This window comes from Vicia villosa, linkage group LG3 (genome assembly GCF_029867415.1).
Source record: "Vicia villosa cultivar HV-30 ecotype Madison, WI linkage group LG3, Vvil1.0, whole genome shotgun sequence".
NCBI classification, from domain to species: domain Eukaryota; kingdom Viridiplantae; phylum Streptophyta; class Magnoliopsida; order Fabales; family Fabaceae; genus Vicia; species Vicia villosa.
The window spans coordinates 125,152,971-125,169,607 of NC_081182.1; the positions used below are offsets into that span (position 1 = coordinate 125,152,971).

Genomic DNA, 16,637 nt, shown 5'->3' on the forward strand with positions numbered 1-16,637 from the left:
AAACACGTGGATGTAACAGAAAATCCCTGTATGCTAGGGAGTACGTAGTAGCAAGCACGGGGTGACCGTTCACGACAATCACCGAATCGCATGGCCATTGAGAGGCCAATTGACGTGTGTTAATGGAAATGTCCTTCGTGGGAAGGACGCGTAGTTGTAAGAGTACAAGGATATAAAAATAAAATCCCCACAGGCTAGGGGATGCATAGATGGTGATGTCCTTCGTGGGAAAGACATGGTCTTTAGAAATTAGAGTCCCTACCGGCTAGGGACCACGTGGGGATACCTGCAAAATCGAAACGCATAGATATTCGAAGTATATAAATTGCAAACATATAAAGAGCACAGCAGCACAAAAGTCCTAGGTTCATAGGTTCGACGTAGCGGCTCTTGGGAGCCATCCTTTTTATAGGGGGTTCTAGAAGGTCTCATGGGGTCGTTCGTAGCCTCCGAGACTTTTTGTCTCTTCGGATTTTAGAACAACTCATTTTATCCATGAGGTTCGAATTTTTGGGGTAGGTTCCCGGAGAGATCAGCTAAGTATCCAGTCCAGCCCTCCACAAAGTCAAGCTTCATTTCGGACCTTTCCAAATGCCTAACCCACTCCGAGTGGAGTTATCAGTGAGACTCGTAAGGCGATTCATGTCCCCTTTTGGTCTCAAAGTTAACCCCCACACTTAAGGTTTTAACACTACATAATATATCCAGCAGTATATAAAAATATAATAGTCAATAAAAAATATAAATATATTCACATAAGTGATCAGATATAAACATATCCTGAATAATTAAATATTTTTTTAAATAAAAATAAATAAATAAACAAATTTAAAAAAAATAAGAAATAAAAAAAAAATAATTACAAACCCTGAAAAAGGCGCGTTAGCCAAACCCTAAAAAGTTGCCAAACCTAAACCCTGCCAAAGCCTAAAGCCTATAGGAGCATAGTAATTCACCGTTATAGTTATCCCCAGCAGAGTCGCCAGCTGTAGCAACCTGCCTAAAAATTATAACTTAGAGAGTCGCCACCTATTCTGAATGGCGAATAGGAAACCTTACGCAGTATAGAGATCAGGGTAAGATACTATATTCAGGTCGAGGGAAGGTGTTAGGCACCCTCAACCCTTTCCTAAAGGCTAACATCACAAAAGTAGAGGTTTATGGCAAAAGATAAAGAAAGGTAACAAACAGTTAATAGGGTTAAAGGCATGATTGAGATTTGGAGGAAGGGGACTCGCCTTGTTGCCAAGTGCCTACGTACCTCCTTATGGAGGATCAGAGTCTACGTAGTTCGGGGGACGGGTTGTACGCCCTTAAGGTTTGAAATTTGATTTGAAGGTTTGAAGGCTTTGAATAGCCTGTCGTAGATAAAAATCTGTATTTGGAGTTTGAAGTTTGAAAAATGTTTGAAAAATGTTTGAAAAATGTTTGAAAAATGTTTTGAAGTTGTTTTAGATGTTCTGGGCGTACAACCCTGATTTGGCACAATTAACCGCGATGATCAATAGGTTTGATCACCATAGCCAAAAGATTAGGGGTTTTGTACCATTACCAATTCAAATCGATTGATTCGATTATCACTAATAATGAATTATTGTGTTTTATTATTTTTTGTGAATTTTATTTTGTATTGTTACCCCTCATAACCGATTAACATGATTACAAATAATAACAAATTAATAAGGTATGCTAATCATCATAACCAATAAGATGGTTAAAACCATTTAGCAAAATAATGTTTATTTTAATTTATAGGATTTGATTAATTAAATTAATCGATTATTAACCATCGCGACCAATAAATTTAGTCGAAACGAATAATAAATTGAATCCTAATATTTTTGGCCACGTGGCCAATGGGATTGGGCGAACCCTAATATGTGGGTAACTTTTATAGGGTTTGTTGTGATTAAAATTAATTAAATTAATTAGATAACTTACTCGACATAATCGAATAATCGGGAAATTATTATACTAGCCATGAGCCTAAACCCAATTTAATCGCATTATTAATCTAACTAAAATTAATTAATTAAACCTAACTAATCACCATTTAATTTAAATAATAATAATAAAAAATAAATAAAAGGAACCTGGCTTCAATCCTGTATGGTCACCTTTTGGAGGTGCACGGTGAGCCTTAGTTTTGTGTACGTTAGATCTGGATCGGAGGAGATCTGATGGCTGAGGTATGAAGGTGCACCGTAAACTCCTTTCGTCTGCGTGTACCTGATCAGGAATAAGTCTAACACGCAAAGGGTTAAAATATGAAGCGTGGAGGGTAGGGATCGAACCCAGGCCCTCACGCTAAACACCAAACGCTTTTACCAACTGTGCTGAGCGAATCAAGTGATATTGGATTGCGTTCGTATGATCATATTAGATCCAATAGTTCTTTATGATTTCAGACGAAATTGACTGGTGGGGCCCACTTCTGAATGTCCAGCCAACCAAAATGAAGAGGAGTGCTTGGAATTCTTTGACTGACCAATCAGAGGCGTTGACACGCCACGCTGCCATTGACCACCACCTGCAACAGTCCAACCACTGCCCATGGAGTTTGCCTCCTTCTTCTCCGGCGACGCGCTTCTCCTCACCTGCAAAACAGTGCCAAAAAACGAAAGAAAAATACCCAGTTCCACCAAACACGATGTTGCGAGTTCAATGAAGCGGTTAGTTTGGGCTGAAAAGGCTTGTAACCATGAAAACGATGGTGAGAGATCTCAACGCCCTAACAATGGCGTTTTTCGATTCAAGGCACAAACTCCCCATGTGATACGTTAAAACCTGTTCTATTTAACACCCTGACCACGATTATACACATCAAACGGATCAGCAAGGTACAAATTAATAGATTCGAAGTTAGAAAGACCCTACCTCCGGTGATGACGAGATGAGAGGTTACGGATGGTTGCCGGCTTGAGTAATGGTCGGTTCAAGTTCCTCAAGTCCTCAGGAGCGTGATGTGATCCTTCAAATTGGTTGGCAGTCGCTGTTTGTGAGGGAAGGCCCTTGCCCTAATTTTTGAAGAAACTTTACAAGCATGAACAAACTTTGTTTTGCGGCCAACCCCCTCTCCTTCTCCTTATGTCCAACATATATATATAGGAACCCAATAGGTCAACAAAATTGCACCTGATCTTAGCAAAATTGGATTTTTTTGGTATGATTGAATCTTTGAATCAAATGCTTCCAATTTTGGCTCAAATATTATTCTCCCTTTTCTAATTTCTTTTGCAACTAAATTTCATTAATTATTCAGCATTTATGTGATTAAAATACAGCCAAAACAAATTTTCTCCCATTTTTTATTTATTTTAATTTAAGTTGAATTTTAAAAATGAATTAAAAATTCAATAATAAATAAAATAATCAAAATATCATGGGTTTTTAATATTCTTTGGAACAAGTTTGAATTATAAGAAGTTAGGCCCATTTGTGAAAGTATCCATTTTAAACCTTAAATATTCACAAAAAAAGAAAACTCTAGTTTTGGAGAACTTAAATTAGGAGATAGTGGCTTGAATAAGACTTTGAACCTTGAGCTGTTGAAGATGTATAGAGGAGGGCAAATTTTGGGGTATGACAAACAGTTCCCATGGAGTACCATGGATATGAGGGGTGCTTAAAACCTTCCCCTTGTATAACAAACCCTCCGTAGCCAGAACTCTGATAAGTTTATTAGTTTTGATTTTAAAAACTTTTGTGGGTTTTATTCGCTCTTTCACCCATTCCTTTTTGGAAACAATAAAGCGCGGTGGCGACTCTGTTTAAAATGAGATAAGTCTTCCCATGACTTTAGTCTCACCAATTTCACCGTTACAGAAAAGTGGCAACTCTGCTGGGGATGTTGATCATACTATTGGTACATCTTTGGAAGGGTTGACCCAATCTTTGTTTTTGTTGTTATCTTTTGTTATTTTCTTTGTTTTTATACTTAACCTTTTATTTTTGTCTTTTATTTTCCTATATGTATACTTGTTATTTTATTGGGTTGTATTGGGAAAGGGAATCATGCCCCTTGTGGTGAGACAATTCCTAACCCGGATTTAGAGTGTACACTTATTATAGGAGACTGGTATAATTATTTTGATCTCGAGGGAGTAGTCCCAAAGAAGTCAATTTGAGATCCATCACTCAGTGGAGGCCTATTTGGAAGTAACTTTGTTGACCATGTAGTTGAGAATACATCATTACATTCAACTAGGTTGTAGAAGCTGGGGACCTAGAAACCCTTAACCAATCTTGGCCATTAAGATGTAGTATGGAAACTATGTCTGATTCATTTTCAGAATAGTTGTTACACGAGGCTACGCTCAGATGAGGTTCTCTTGGATTTTGTTCAAATAAGTATGTTGATATAGAGTTTACAATCTCCAAGTTGGGCTGCTTGAGTCTAGGAATCAATAGAACCTTGATCTACTGGTACAAAATAACCATAGTACACATCTTTGGGATGGGTAGACCTTTGGCTCTATGCTTGTGACTTTGAACCCTCAAGCTCATGTTTTTGCTATGTTTGCATTCATTCATCCCATGCATCTAAAACATAATATCTGTAAAGGAATTAAAAAAAACCTTTTATTTTGTAAACATTATAGGGATGGAACCTGAAAGAAGAAAAACCAAGAAATATACTTTCAAGAGTTTAGAGGTGGAAAAATTAAGAAAGCTAGGATCTTTGATTGTGATCAAGACAAGTTTTGTAGCAAGTATGGAAGATTGCTGTATCTCCTCAGAACCAAGATGGAAGAAGGAATCCTCTCCACTTGGATCCAATTCTATGACCCATGGTATCATTGCTTCACCTTCTCTGATTATCAACTATTTCCTACCTTGGAAGAATATTCAAGTATTATTGGGTTGCCTATTATTGGAAGAATCTCCTTCACTGGTTTAGAACAAGATCCCAAGCCTTGTGAGATTGAAAAATCTACTCATTTGAGAAAATGGAGAAATTGAAAATAAGATGGTTACTAAAGGAGGATTAACTGGATTACCTGCTAAGTTCTTAATTGAGAAAGCTCTCACCTTGTCACAAGAAAGAAAGGAAGAAGACTTTGAAGCTGTTTTTGCCCTGTTGGTGTATGGATTGTTCTTGTTCCTTAACATTAACAACTTCGTTGATATGAATGCCATCAAGATCTTTATGAAGAAGAATCTGGTTCCTACCTTACTTGGGGACACTAACTATTATATTCATCTCAGAAATTCTTATGGAAAGAGAATGATTACTTGTTGTACTCCTTTGCTATACAAGTGGTACATATCTCATCTACCCGACACCTCTGAATTCTGGAGCCAGAAAGAAGGACTGAAATGGTCACATAAGATCATGGCTCTTACCAACACTGAGATTGTTTGGACAAAAAATCACTTCTGTAGAATGAAGACCTTGGACTGCTGTGGTGATTTCCCTAATGTGCCCCTCATTGGTACAAAAGGAGCAATCAGCTATAACCCCGTGTTAGCTCATCGTTAATTTGGGTTTCCTATTGATAAAAGACCAAGGAGCAATTTATTGGATGAGTTCTTTCTGGAAGAAAGAGTTGAGAACAAAGAGTTTAGAGAAAGGATTGCTAATGCTTGGCATCCAAGCCATAGCAAAGAAATCAAAGATTGGAAGACCAAAGAGGATATCTCTCCTGAGTCCTTTGATAGTTGGGTCACTACCAGAGCTGCTGAAATGAGAATGCCTATTCTCCCTGGAACATCTGCACCCCCAATTGAGGAGTATGTTCCACCCATTATAGTTCCTTCAACAATTAAAAGTCTCCAAGAAGCTCTAAAAAAGATGAAGAAATCAAGAGACCATTGGAAGAAGAAGTTTGAGTATTCCGATGCTGAATTGAGAATTTTGGAAGAATCCTATGAAGAAGTGTTGAAAGAAAAGAACAATCAACTATTCCTTAAAAACACTTGGCTCATAGCTAAGGATGCCACTATTGCCAAATACGAAAGAGAGAAGAAAAGGAAGCAAAAAGAAGAAGCTCTCCTACATAAAGAAGCTGCATGGACGAGTATTATTGATAAGCTAGAGAAGGTCAAGCCGAAGAAGAAGACTCAAGATGATATGGATACTTCTCATTAAGCTTTGATGATCACACTTGGATTTTACTAGATTTCTTTGTTTGTTTCTACCTTGTAAATCTTGAAAGTAGTTTATGACTTGGTTGTCCCTTTGTATGCTATCAAAATAAAATGGTACTTCGATGACCCTCGATGACCCTTAAATGTACCAAGGTTGCCTTGTCCCTTTATTATTAATGAATGAAATTTCTTTTTCATGTTACTATATAGTTTTACATTTACAAAACTCTTAAATAAATCCTTGAAAGATATTATGATATGTTTTGAAAATTAAAACAAAAAAAGAGTCTTTTGCATTGCATGCATCATACCACATTCACGTTCACATTCACATATGAGTGAGAGTCTTGTTCATTCCTCCCTCACTCCTCAGAGTCAAGCTGACGCACCGGTATAATACTCGCACCAATCGTAAAAGAATGGAAGACGGTATTGTTGATGATCAAGAGTGGCAAGAAGAAGTTGTTGTCCTACGCTCCGGTATTGAAAGATTAACTTCTACGGTTCAAGACTTGGTGGCTGCTCAGAATCTGCCATCAACCCAAGCTCAGACTACTGTGATCTCCGAGATAGAGATTGCTCAGATTCCTACAATTCCTGCAATTCCTATCACTAATCCTACGACCACTAGACCATATGGGATAGATATGGATTTCCAATTGGCTGGACAACAGATTCCTGTTCCACAGACAACAATTCCTCAGGCTATCACGACCACTGCTCCTACTGCAATGAATGTTATCCCGGTCCAAAATGAACAGATCTTCCATGGTTTTCCTTCTGAAGGTATGGGAAGATTGGAAGAATTTGAAGACCAATTTCTGAAATGAAAAAAGAGATCAAGGCCCTTAGGGGAAAAGATCTATTTGGAAAAGAAGTAAATGATCTATGCTTGGTTCCGAATGTCAGTGTTCCGGCCGAGTTTGGACTCCTAGAATTTGAGAAGTACAAAGGGAGTTCCTGTCCTCACAGTCATCTGATCATGTATCTAAGGAAAATGTCCATGCACACAGAAGATCAACGCTTGTTAATTCACTACTTTCAAGATAGCCTATTTGGAGCTGCTTTGAAATGGTACATGGGTTTGGATAGTACTCACATCCGTACTTTCCATGACTTGGGTGAAGCTTTCATCAGACAATACAAATACAACATTGATATGGCGTCGAACAGAAATCAACTCCATGCTATGTCCCAAAGAGAAAAAGAGTCTTTCCAGTAGTACGCGCAAAGATGGCGTGACCTAGCTGCTCAAATCATTCCTCCCATGGAAGAAAAAGAAATGACCAAGGTGTTCCTTAAGACACTAAGTGTTAGAACAAGATTTGTTCTGATCAATATTCTTGTTTTGATGATAACAATGTATATGAATTGTGTATAAGATAATGTGGTACTCTAATCCTTTACATTTTCCATTTAAGGAAATACAAAAAGAGTATGCACAACTCAGTGCTCAGAAGCACTGACTCAGAAGGTTCAAGATTGCAAAATCAGAACATGCTCTCGCAAGACATCAGAAGATGGTCAAGCAGAATCAAAACATGGTCTATGAAGCATCAGAAGAACATGAGATCAGAAGCAGAAGCACTGAAGTTCTTATGGTATCACGCTCAAGCACTTCAAAGTCTGAAGACAAGAAGATGCTCTGCACCAAGCTGAATGACTCTGATTATTCAAACATTGTATTCATAAATCTGAGATCAGAAGCAAGTACAAGAAGACAGGCTACTCTGACTGACAAAAAGAACTTTAGAAGCTACAAAAGGCAAAGTCAGTAAAAGCAGCAAAAGCATGGCTCGAGGTAGTTGACAAAAGTGTGAAACATTAAATGCAGAGCTGTACTTTTCATGCAACGCATTAAATGCAACCCAACGGTCATCTTCTCAAACGCCTATAAATATGGAAGTTCTGATCAGAAGCAGCAACAACAACTCTTGCAAAAAATACTGAAACGCTGCTGAATTCAATACTCACGAACTTCATCTTCAAGCTCACAAACTATTGTAATATATTAGTGAGTGTTAAGCTTAGAACTTAAGAGAAATATCACAGTTGTGATTATAGCTTTCTAAGAAGCATTTCAATAATCTTCTAAACATTTATTTTACATTGATTGTAAAAGGTTCCTAGAGTGACCAGTGAGATCAGTAGACTCTAGAAGACTTAGAAGTTATCTAAGTGGTGTATTCCTAGAGTGATCAAGTTGTGATCAGTATACTCTAGAAGACTTAGAAGGTATCTAAGTGGAAAACCATTGTAATCAAGATTGATTAGTGGATTAAATCCTCAATTGAGGTAAATCACTCTAAGGGGGTGGACTGGAGTAGTTTCGTTAATAACGAACCAGGATAAAAATAATCGTGTTCATTGTTTTTATCTTAAGAGTTTTTAAAGTCACAAATATTCAAACCCCCCCTTTCTAAGTGTTTTTTCTATCCTTCAATTGGCATCAGAGCACCGGTTCTAGGTGCAAGCACTTAACCGTGTTAGTAAAAGATTCAGGGAGAAAAACAGTAAGTCAAGATGGTTGATCCACCAACACCTACACCTGTTCCTGCTGAACAAAACAATGGAAATGGAAACAATGGCTACACTAGACCACCAGTGTTTGATGGTGAAAACTTTGAATACTGGAAAGATAGACTCGAAAGTTACTTTCTTGGTTTAGATGGTGACTTATGGGATATACTTGTGGATGGTTACAAACATCCTCTAAATGCTAGTGGAGCAAAGATGTCTAGGCAAGAAATGAGTGATGATCAAAAGAAGCAATTCAAAAATCATCACAAGTCAAGGACTGTCCTGCTGAATGCTATCTCTCATGCTGAATATAAGAAGATATCAAACAGAAAATGCCTATGATATCTATGAATCATTGAAGATGACTCATGAAGGAAAATCCCAAGTCAAGGAGACTAAAGCTCTTGCATTAATCCAGAAGTATGAAGCCTTCAAGATGGAGGATGATGAAAACATTGAAACAATGTTCTCAAGATTTCAAACTCTAACTACTGGATTAAGAGTACTTGACAAGGGATACACAAAGGCTGATCACGTCAAGAAGATCATCAGAAGCTTACCCAGAAGATGGGGCCCAAGAGAATTTTGCATTCTTTTAATAATTCTTCTATTGCACCTTGTGCACCATTATCAAAAAGAGAATCATCATAACTAACCTCGCCTTCTTCATCGTCGGAATGGTGTGATGCAATTAGTGCTAGGTTTGCACTTTCGTCACTATTGAAGGATAGAAAAACACTTAGAAAGGGGGGGGGGGGGGTTTGAATAAGTGTAGCTTTAAAAACTTGACAGATAAAAATAAATTGCACAGTTATTTTTATCCTGGTTCGTTGTTAACTAAACTACTCCAGTCCACCCCCGCAGAGATGATTTACCTCAACTGAGGATTTAATCCACTAATCGCACGGATTACAATGGTTCTCCACTTAGTCAGCAACTAAGTCTTCCAGAGTCTTCTGATCACACACTGATCACTCCAGGAACAACTGCTTAGATACCCTCTAAGACTTTTCTAGAGTATACTGATCCACACGATCACTCTAGTTACAACCTGCTTAGATAACCTCTAAGACTTCCTAGAGTATTCTGATCCACACGATCACTCTAGTTCCTTACAACTTAATGTAATCAATTCTAAGAGTATTACAATTGCTTCTTAAAAGCTATAATCACAAACTGTGATATTTCTCTTAACGTTTAAGCTTAATCTCACTAATATATTACAACAGCAATGTAGTGAGCTTTGATGAAGATGAAGATTCTGAGCTTTGAGTAGAACAGAGTTTCAGCAAGTTAATAGGCGTTGTTTTGTGCAGAATGGTTAACCTTACTTCTCATCAGAACTTCATATTTATAGGCGTTGGAGAAGATGACCGTTGAGTGCATTTAATGCTTTGCGTGTTCCGTACAGCATCGCATTTAATGTTATACGCTTTTGTCAACTACCTCGAGCCTTGTTCACGCTGTGTCTACTGACGTAGCCTTTAATAGCTTTTAACGTTCCTTTTGTCAGTCAGCGTAGCCTGCCACTTGTACTTCCTTCTGATCTGATGTTTGTGAATACAACGTTTGAATATCATCAGAGTCAAACAGCTTGGTGCAAAGCATCTTCTGATCTTCTGACCTTGAAGTGCTTCTGAGCGTGATACCATCAGAACTTCAGTGCTTCTGATCTCATGTTCTTCTGATGCTTCCATAGACCCATGTTCTGATTCTGCTTCGACCATCTTCTGATGTCTTGCCAGACCATGTTCTGATGTTGCATGCTGAACCCTTGAGACAAAGCTTCTGAGCGCTGAATTATGCATACTCTTTATATATTTCCTGAAAAGGAAATTGCATTGGATTAGAGTACCATATTATCTTAAGCAAAATTCATATTATTGTTATCATCAAAACTAAGATAATTGATCAGAACAAATCTTGTTCTAACAATCTCCCCCTTTTTGATGATGACAAAAACATATATAAATGATATGAATTTGCGATCAGAAAGAACAGACGGAAAAAAACAAATTACACAGCTATAGCATAAGCATATGAATATGTCTCCCCCTGAGATTAACAATCTCCCCCTGAGATAAATAATCTCCCCCTGAAATAAATACTCGAAGAACTTTAATAAAAGACTTCCCTGATTATTTCGGTAGAGACGATCACATAAGCTTCTGTCTTCAGAGAATTCATAGCTTCTGACTTCTGCTTCCATTGGACAGCTTCAGAACTAGAATTTCTTTAGATCTCTAGAACACTCACAGCTTCTGATTCCTGCTTCCATCTAGGATAGCTTCAGAACTTGAATTTCTTTAATCTTCAGAACATTCACAGCTTCTGATTTCTGCTTCCATTTAGGACAGCTTCAGAACTTGAATTTCTTTGATCTTCAGAACATTCACAGCTTCTGATTTCTGCTTCCATCTAGGACAGCTTCAGAACTTGAGTTTTCTGGATCTTTAGAACATTCACAGCTTCTGATTTCTGCTTCCCTCGGATAGCTTCAGAGCTTGAATTTCTACCAACCTCACTTCATGCTAGATTTGTATCAGAACATTGTTGAATGTACCAGAGCATCATCAGAGCATCTCTACATCCTGAAATGTTACAGAACAAAAACTAAACGACAAAAGTCAGCATGAACGAGTCAGAACATAAAATTTATATTCGAACACATGATATGTATTAGAGCCATATAGGCTGAAATAATGTATCAGAGCAAATAGAATTTTGTCAGAGCAAATAGACAAATATGGATCAAATTCTATTATCAGTGCTTCTGATTCATTCTTCTTTCTTGCTTCTGATTTCTGAAGCTTGACAGCACTCAGCTTGCTTCAGTTTCCATGAGCTTATTCTTTTTACAGAATAACACTTCTTATGGTTTTGCTTCTTGTGTTTGCTTTGAAGATTCTCTTCACTTCTTTATACCTGCAAAACACTTAAACCATATAGAACTTGCAGTTCTTGTTAGTAAATGTGTGGGAGCTTTACCCAGTAACTGATAGATTAATCAAATCATTTATCATTTATCTTCTCCCCCTTTTTGTCATAACATCAAAAAGAATATTTCAAAAGATTCAGATGAATGAAACGACAAATAAAAATCCATGAAATGTAAAACAAGGAAACTTTTCATTGATAATCAAAAAAGAATTACAAGAGAGGAATGCAGGAAAACAGATGCAACAAGGAAAGAAAACTACAAAGACCAAAGGACTAAGATCCTAGCCTACGCAATATCCGCGCCAGAACATCATGAATCCCGTCAGTGCTTGTAGCTTGCCTTGCCATGAAAGAGCGAAACTCAGCATTGGCTACTTCTTGCACGTCCAAACGAGAAGCCAGCATAGCTTGATTCTGATGAAGAGTTTCCAAGGTCTCCATCAGAGCTGAGGTTTCACCAGAAGAAGAGGCACCTGAATTTCTGCCAAAAGGGACAACAATCTCAGCAGGGTGATCTTCTGGGAGATCTTCAGCTTGTGCATCTTCCATTTCCTCATCTGAGTCTGACTCAGAATTAGCCTTAGCATATTCTGGTTCAGGCAGCTCAGAAGTTCCATCTTCCAACGCTTGAAGAATAGCTGCAAGGTTTGTTGGAGGAGTAGGACCAGCAACTTCAGCAGGATAAACCACTACTGGAAAGACCATGTGAGGTGCTTTTTCAGAAGGGTTCATTCTGAACCAGTTAAACAGCCACTGAAAATCTCCAGTCAGCACAGGAAACCATGGTTTCCACACCACGATGTCTCTGCAGAGATTTTCTTCTTCCAACTCATCTGCAGGTATCTTCTTCTCAAGAACACTTCTGTTCCTGATGAGATGGTGATAGCTGCTTTCACCAGCTTCCAACCGAAGACCACGAATACCAGGAGCTTCAGACATGATCCTTCTCTGAGTGTCTGTAGCCCTAACCAGAAAATCCTGACGAAAGGTATCCCAAAGGTTGCTTGTAGCATACTCATCCAGATGATTAAGGTGAGCAGCACCCAGAATCTCCAACCAGCCATTTACATCAGAATGTAAAAGCTCCAGATATGATTGAGTGGTAGGGGTTGGAGGGATGACAGTGAACCTGGAGTCGGGAAGAACAACACTGTAGGGATTAGGTGTTCTGGTGGGAAAAGGGTGTGAGAGAGATGAAGAAATGTCTGATGGATGGGTTGAAGGAGAGGAGATATCAGATGGTGAAGAAGGTGGTTCCGAGAGGATGAATGAGGAGGAAGAGGTGGTGGAGGTCTTTGAGGAGGGAGTGATCCTTACTCTTTTTGGTTTGGTTTCTGGTTCAGCAGTTGCCTTTCTCTTTAGTTTCCGATCATTATCTTGATTCCCAGAGCTTGACGATGGATTCATGATGAAGTTGCAGATATTGGAAACTGCTAGGGTTTATGATATGAATGTAAAGAGAGAGACGAAAAAGAAACTGAATGCAGAGTGAGAGAAATATGAGAGGGAAAAGAAACGTTTGAAGAATATAAAAAGAAAAACTGAAAGAGAGTAAATGATGAAAAGCATTTAATGTTACGTGACGTGAGGAGAGATAATAATGACAAAAGATGTGATTTGCACAGTTACCTAAGTAGACGTCCCCTCAACTGCACGCACGCTTGTCCAGGAATAGTGAACACGTGTTTACCATCTGGATAGCCAGTTACAGCTGTTTTGCTTTTAAAGAGATTCTGAATCAACTTAGACAATGAAACGTTAGTAATAACTGAATCACAATTCTAATTGATTTCAATCAGAACTTCTTAAAAAAAATTTCATTTCAGCAGATACCCATACATAAGAATTTCTCATCTTCTCATTTTTGGCTTGTTTCTGAAGACCCATTTTGTACCTATTATATTGAATCCATCTGGTCTAGGAACAAGATCCCAAACATCATTCCTTGTAAACTGATTCAGTTCTTCTTGCATAGCAATTATCCAGTCTGGATCTTCTAGAGCATGATCAACAGAAGTTGGCTCGATCAAAGATACAAGACCTAATTGACAGTTTGCATTGTTCTTAAGGAATGCTCTTGTTCTGATTGGATCATCCTTCTTTCCAAGAATGACATCTTCTGAATGATCAGAGATGAGTCTGGATGATCTTCTGACAGATGGTTCTTCAGAAATGCTTAGATTCTCCAGAGAAGCTGATACTTGATCTTCAGATTCTTTGCTTCTGAGAAGCTCTGCTTCTGATGCGTTGCTTCTTGGCTCAGCAGCTTCTGATATATCAATATCCCAATCTGCAAAATTATCAAACTGCTTTGGTTTTTCAGAACCAAGCTTATCATCAAACCTGATATTGATTGATTCTTCTACAATCAATGTTTCAGTATTGTATACTCTGTAGCCTTTTGAGCGTTCAGAATATCCAAGAAGGAAACATTTTTGTGCTTTGGAATCAAACTTACCAAGATGATCTTTAGTGTTCAGAATAAAGCATACACATCCAAAAGGATGGAAATATGAAATGTTGGGCTTTTTATTCTTCCACAATTCATAAGGAGTCTTATTTAGAATAGGTCTGATGGAGATTCTATTCTGAATATAGCATGCAGTGTTTATAGCTTCTGCCCAGAAATGCTTAGCCATATTGGTTTCATTGATCATGGTTCTGGCCATTTCTTGCAGAGTCCTATTCTTTCGTTCTACAACCCCATTTTGCTGTGGAGTTCTAGGACAAGAGAAATCACGGGCAATACCATTTTCTTTGAAGAATTCTTCAAAGGATCTGTTCTCAAATTCACCACCATGATCACTTCTAACCTTTATGATTTTACACTCTTTTTCAGATTGAATCTGAATGCAGAAATCAAAGAACACTGAATGAGTCTCATCCTTGTGTTTCAAGAATTTTACCCACGTCCAACGGCTATAATCATCTACGATGACTAATCCATATTTCTTCCCTCTGACAGATGCTGTTTTGACTGGGCCAAACAGATCAATGTGCAAGAGTTCTAATGGCCTTGAGGTAGAAACAACATTCTTGGACTTGAATGCAGGTTTGGAGAACTTGCCCTTCTGACATGCTTCACAAAGAGCATCTGATTTGAATTTCAGATTAGGGAGTCCTCTGACCAGATCCAGTTTGTTAATCTGAGAAATCTTTCTCAAACTAGCATGACCTAATCTTCTGTGCCAGACCCACTGCTCTTCAGAAACAGACATAAGACAAGTCACCTTCTGACTCATAAGATCTTGCAGATCTGTCTTATAAATGTTGTTCTTCCTCTTGCCTGTAAATAGGATTGAGCCATCCTTCTGATTTATAGCCTTGCAAGACTTTTGATTAAAGATTATATCATAACCATTGTCACTCAATTGACTGATAGATAAGAGGTTATGTGTTAATCCTTCTACAAGAAGTACATTAGAGATGGAAGGAGAGTTACCAGACTTTATAGTTCCAGAGCCAATTATCTTGCCCTTCTGATCTCCTCCAAACTTGACTTCTCCTCCAGACTTAAGCACCAGGTCTTGGAACATAGACCTTCTTCCTGTCATGTGTCGTGAGCATCCAGAGTCCAGGTACCATGACATGTTGTGCTTTGTCCTTTTTGCAGTCAAGGATATCTGCAATAGGAATAATCTTATCCTTAGGTACCCACATTTTCTTGGGTCCTTTCTTGTTAGATTTTCTCAAGTTCTGATTGAACTTGGGTTTAACATTGTAAGCAATAGGAGGAACAGCATGATAATTCTTAATGTGAGTTTCATGATATTTCCTAGGTTGTGTCACATGCTTTTTGGTGTGTGTTATGTGAAAACTTTGAGCATGTGAAGTGTGCCTAATATCATGAGAGTGGCCATACTTGAACTGATCATACAATGGCTTGTATGTGAATTTCATTTCATCAACAGGTTCAAGTTTGTATGGGGTTTCACCCTCAAAACCAATGCCAATTCTTTTGTTTCCAGACACAGCATATATCATAGAAGCTAGCTGACTTCTGCCAATACTTCTAGATAAGAACTTCCTCTTCAGAATCTGATTCTGATGTAGATTCTGATTCGTCATCTTCTGTCGCCATCAGCGCACAGTTAGCCTGCTCATCTTCAGAGTCTGAATCATCTTCTGACTCATCCCAGGTTGCCATAAGACCTTTCTTCTTATGAAACTTCTTCTTGGGATTTTCCTTCTGAAGTTTTGGACATTCATTCTTGAAGTGTCCAGGCTCATTGCATTCATAGCACATGACCTTCTTCTTGTCAAATCTTCTGTCATCAGAAGATTCTCCACGTTCAAATTTCTTTGAACTTCTGAAGCCTCTGAACTTCCTTTGCTTGGTCTTCCAGAGTTGATTTAGCCTTCTGGAGATCAAGGACAGTTCATCTTCTTCTTCAGATTCTGATTCTTCAGGATCTTCTTCTCTAGCCTGAAAAGCGTTAGTGCATTTCTTGATATTGGATTTTAATGCAATAGACTTACCTTTCTTTTGAGGCTCATTTGCGTCCAGCTCTATTTCATGACTTCTCAAGGCACTGATAAGCTCTTCCAGAGAAACTTCATTCAGATTCTTTGCAATCTTGAATGCAGTCACCATAGGACCCCATCTTCTGGGTAAGCTTCTGATGATCTTCTTTACGTGATCAGCCTTGGTGTATCCCTTGTCAAGAACTCTCAATCCAGCAGTAAGAGTTTGAAATCTTGAAAACATCTTTTCAATGTCTTCATCATCCTCCATCTTGAAGGCTTCATACTTCTGGATTAAAGCTAGAGCTTTAGTCTCCTTGACTTGAGCATTTCCTTCATGAGTCATTTTCAAAGACTCATATATGTCATAGGCCGTTTCCCTGTTAGATATCTTCTCATACTCAGCATGAGAGATAGCATTCAGCAAAACAGTTCTGCATTTATGATGATTCCTGAAAAGCTTTTTCTGATCATCATTCATTTCTTGCCTTGTCAGCTTTACGCCACTGGCATTTACTGGATGTTTGTAACCATCCATCAGAAGATCCCATAGATCACCATCTAGACCAAGAAAGTAACTTTCCAGTTTATCTTTCCAGTATTCAAAGTTTTCACCATCAAAT

At 38.3% G+C, this 16,637-nt stretch overlaps 1 protein-coding gene across 1 annotated transcript; it reads left to right on the forward strand.

Moving 5' to 3' along the window:
- Window positions 1–4,969: 4,969 nt before the first annotated feature.
- LOC131658916 (uncharacterized) lies at window positions 4,970–6,091 on the forward strand. Its single transcript, XM_058928164.1, has 2 exons — window positions 4,970–5,435; window positions 5,544–6,091. The coding sequence occupies exons 1-2, from the start codon at window positions 4,970–4,972 to the stop codon at window positions 6,089–6,091; spliced, it is 1,014 nt and encodes a 337-aa protein (XP_058784147.1).
- Window positions 6,092–16,637: the final 10,546 nt, after the last annotated feature.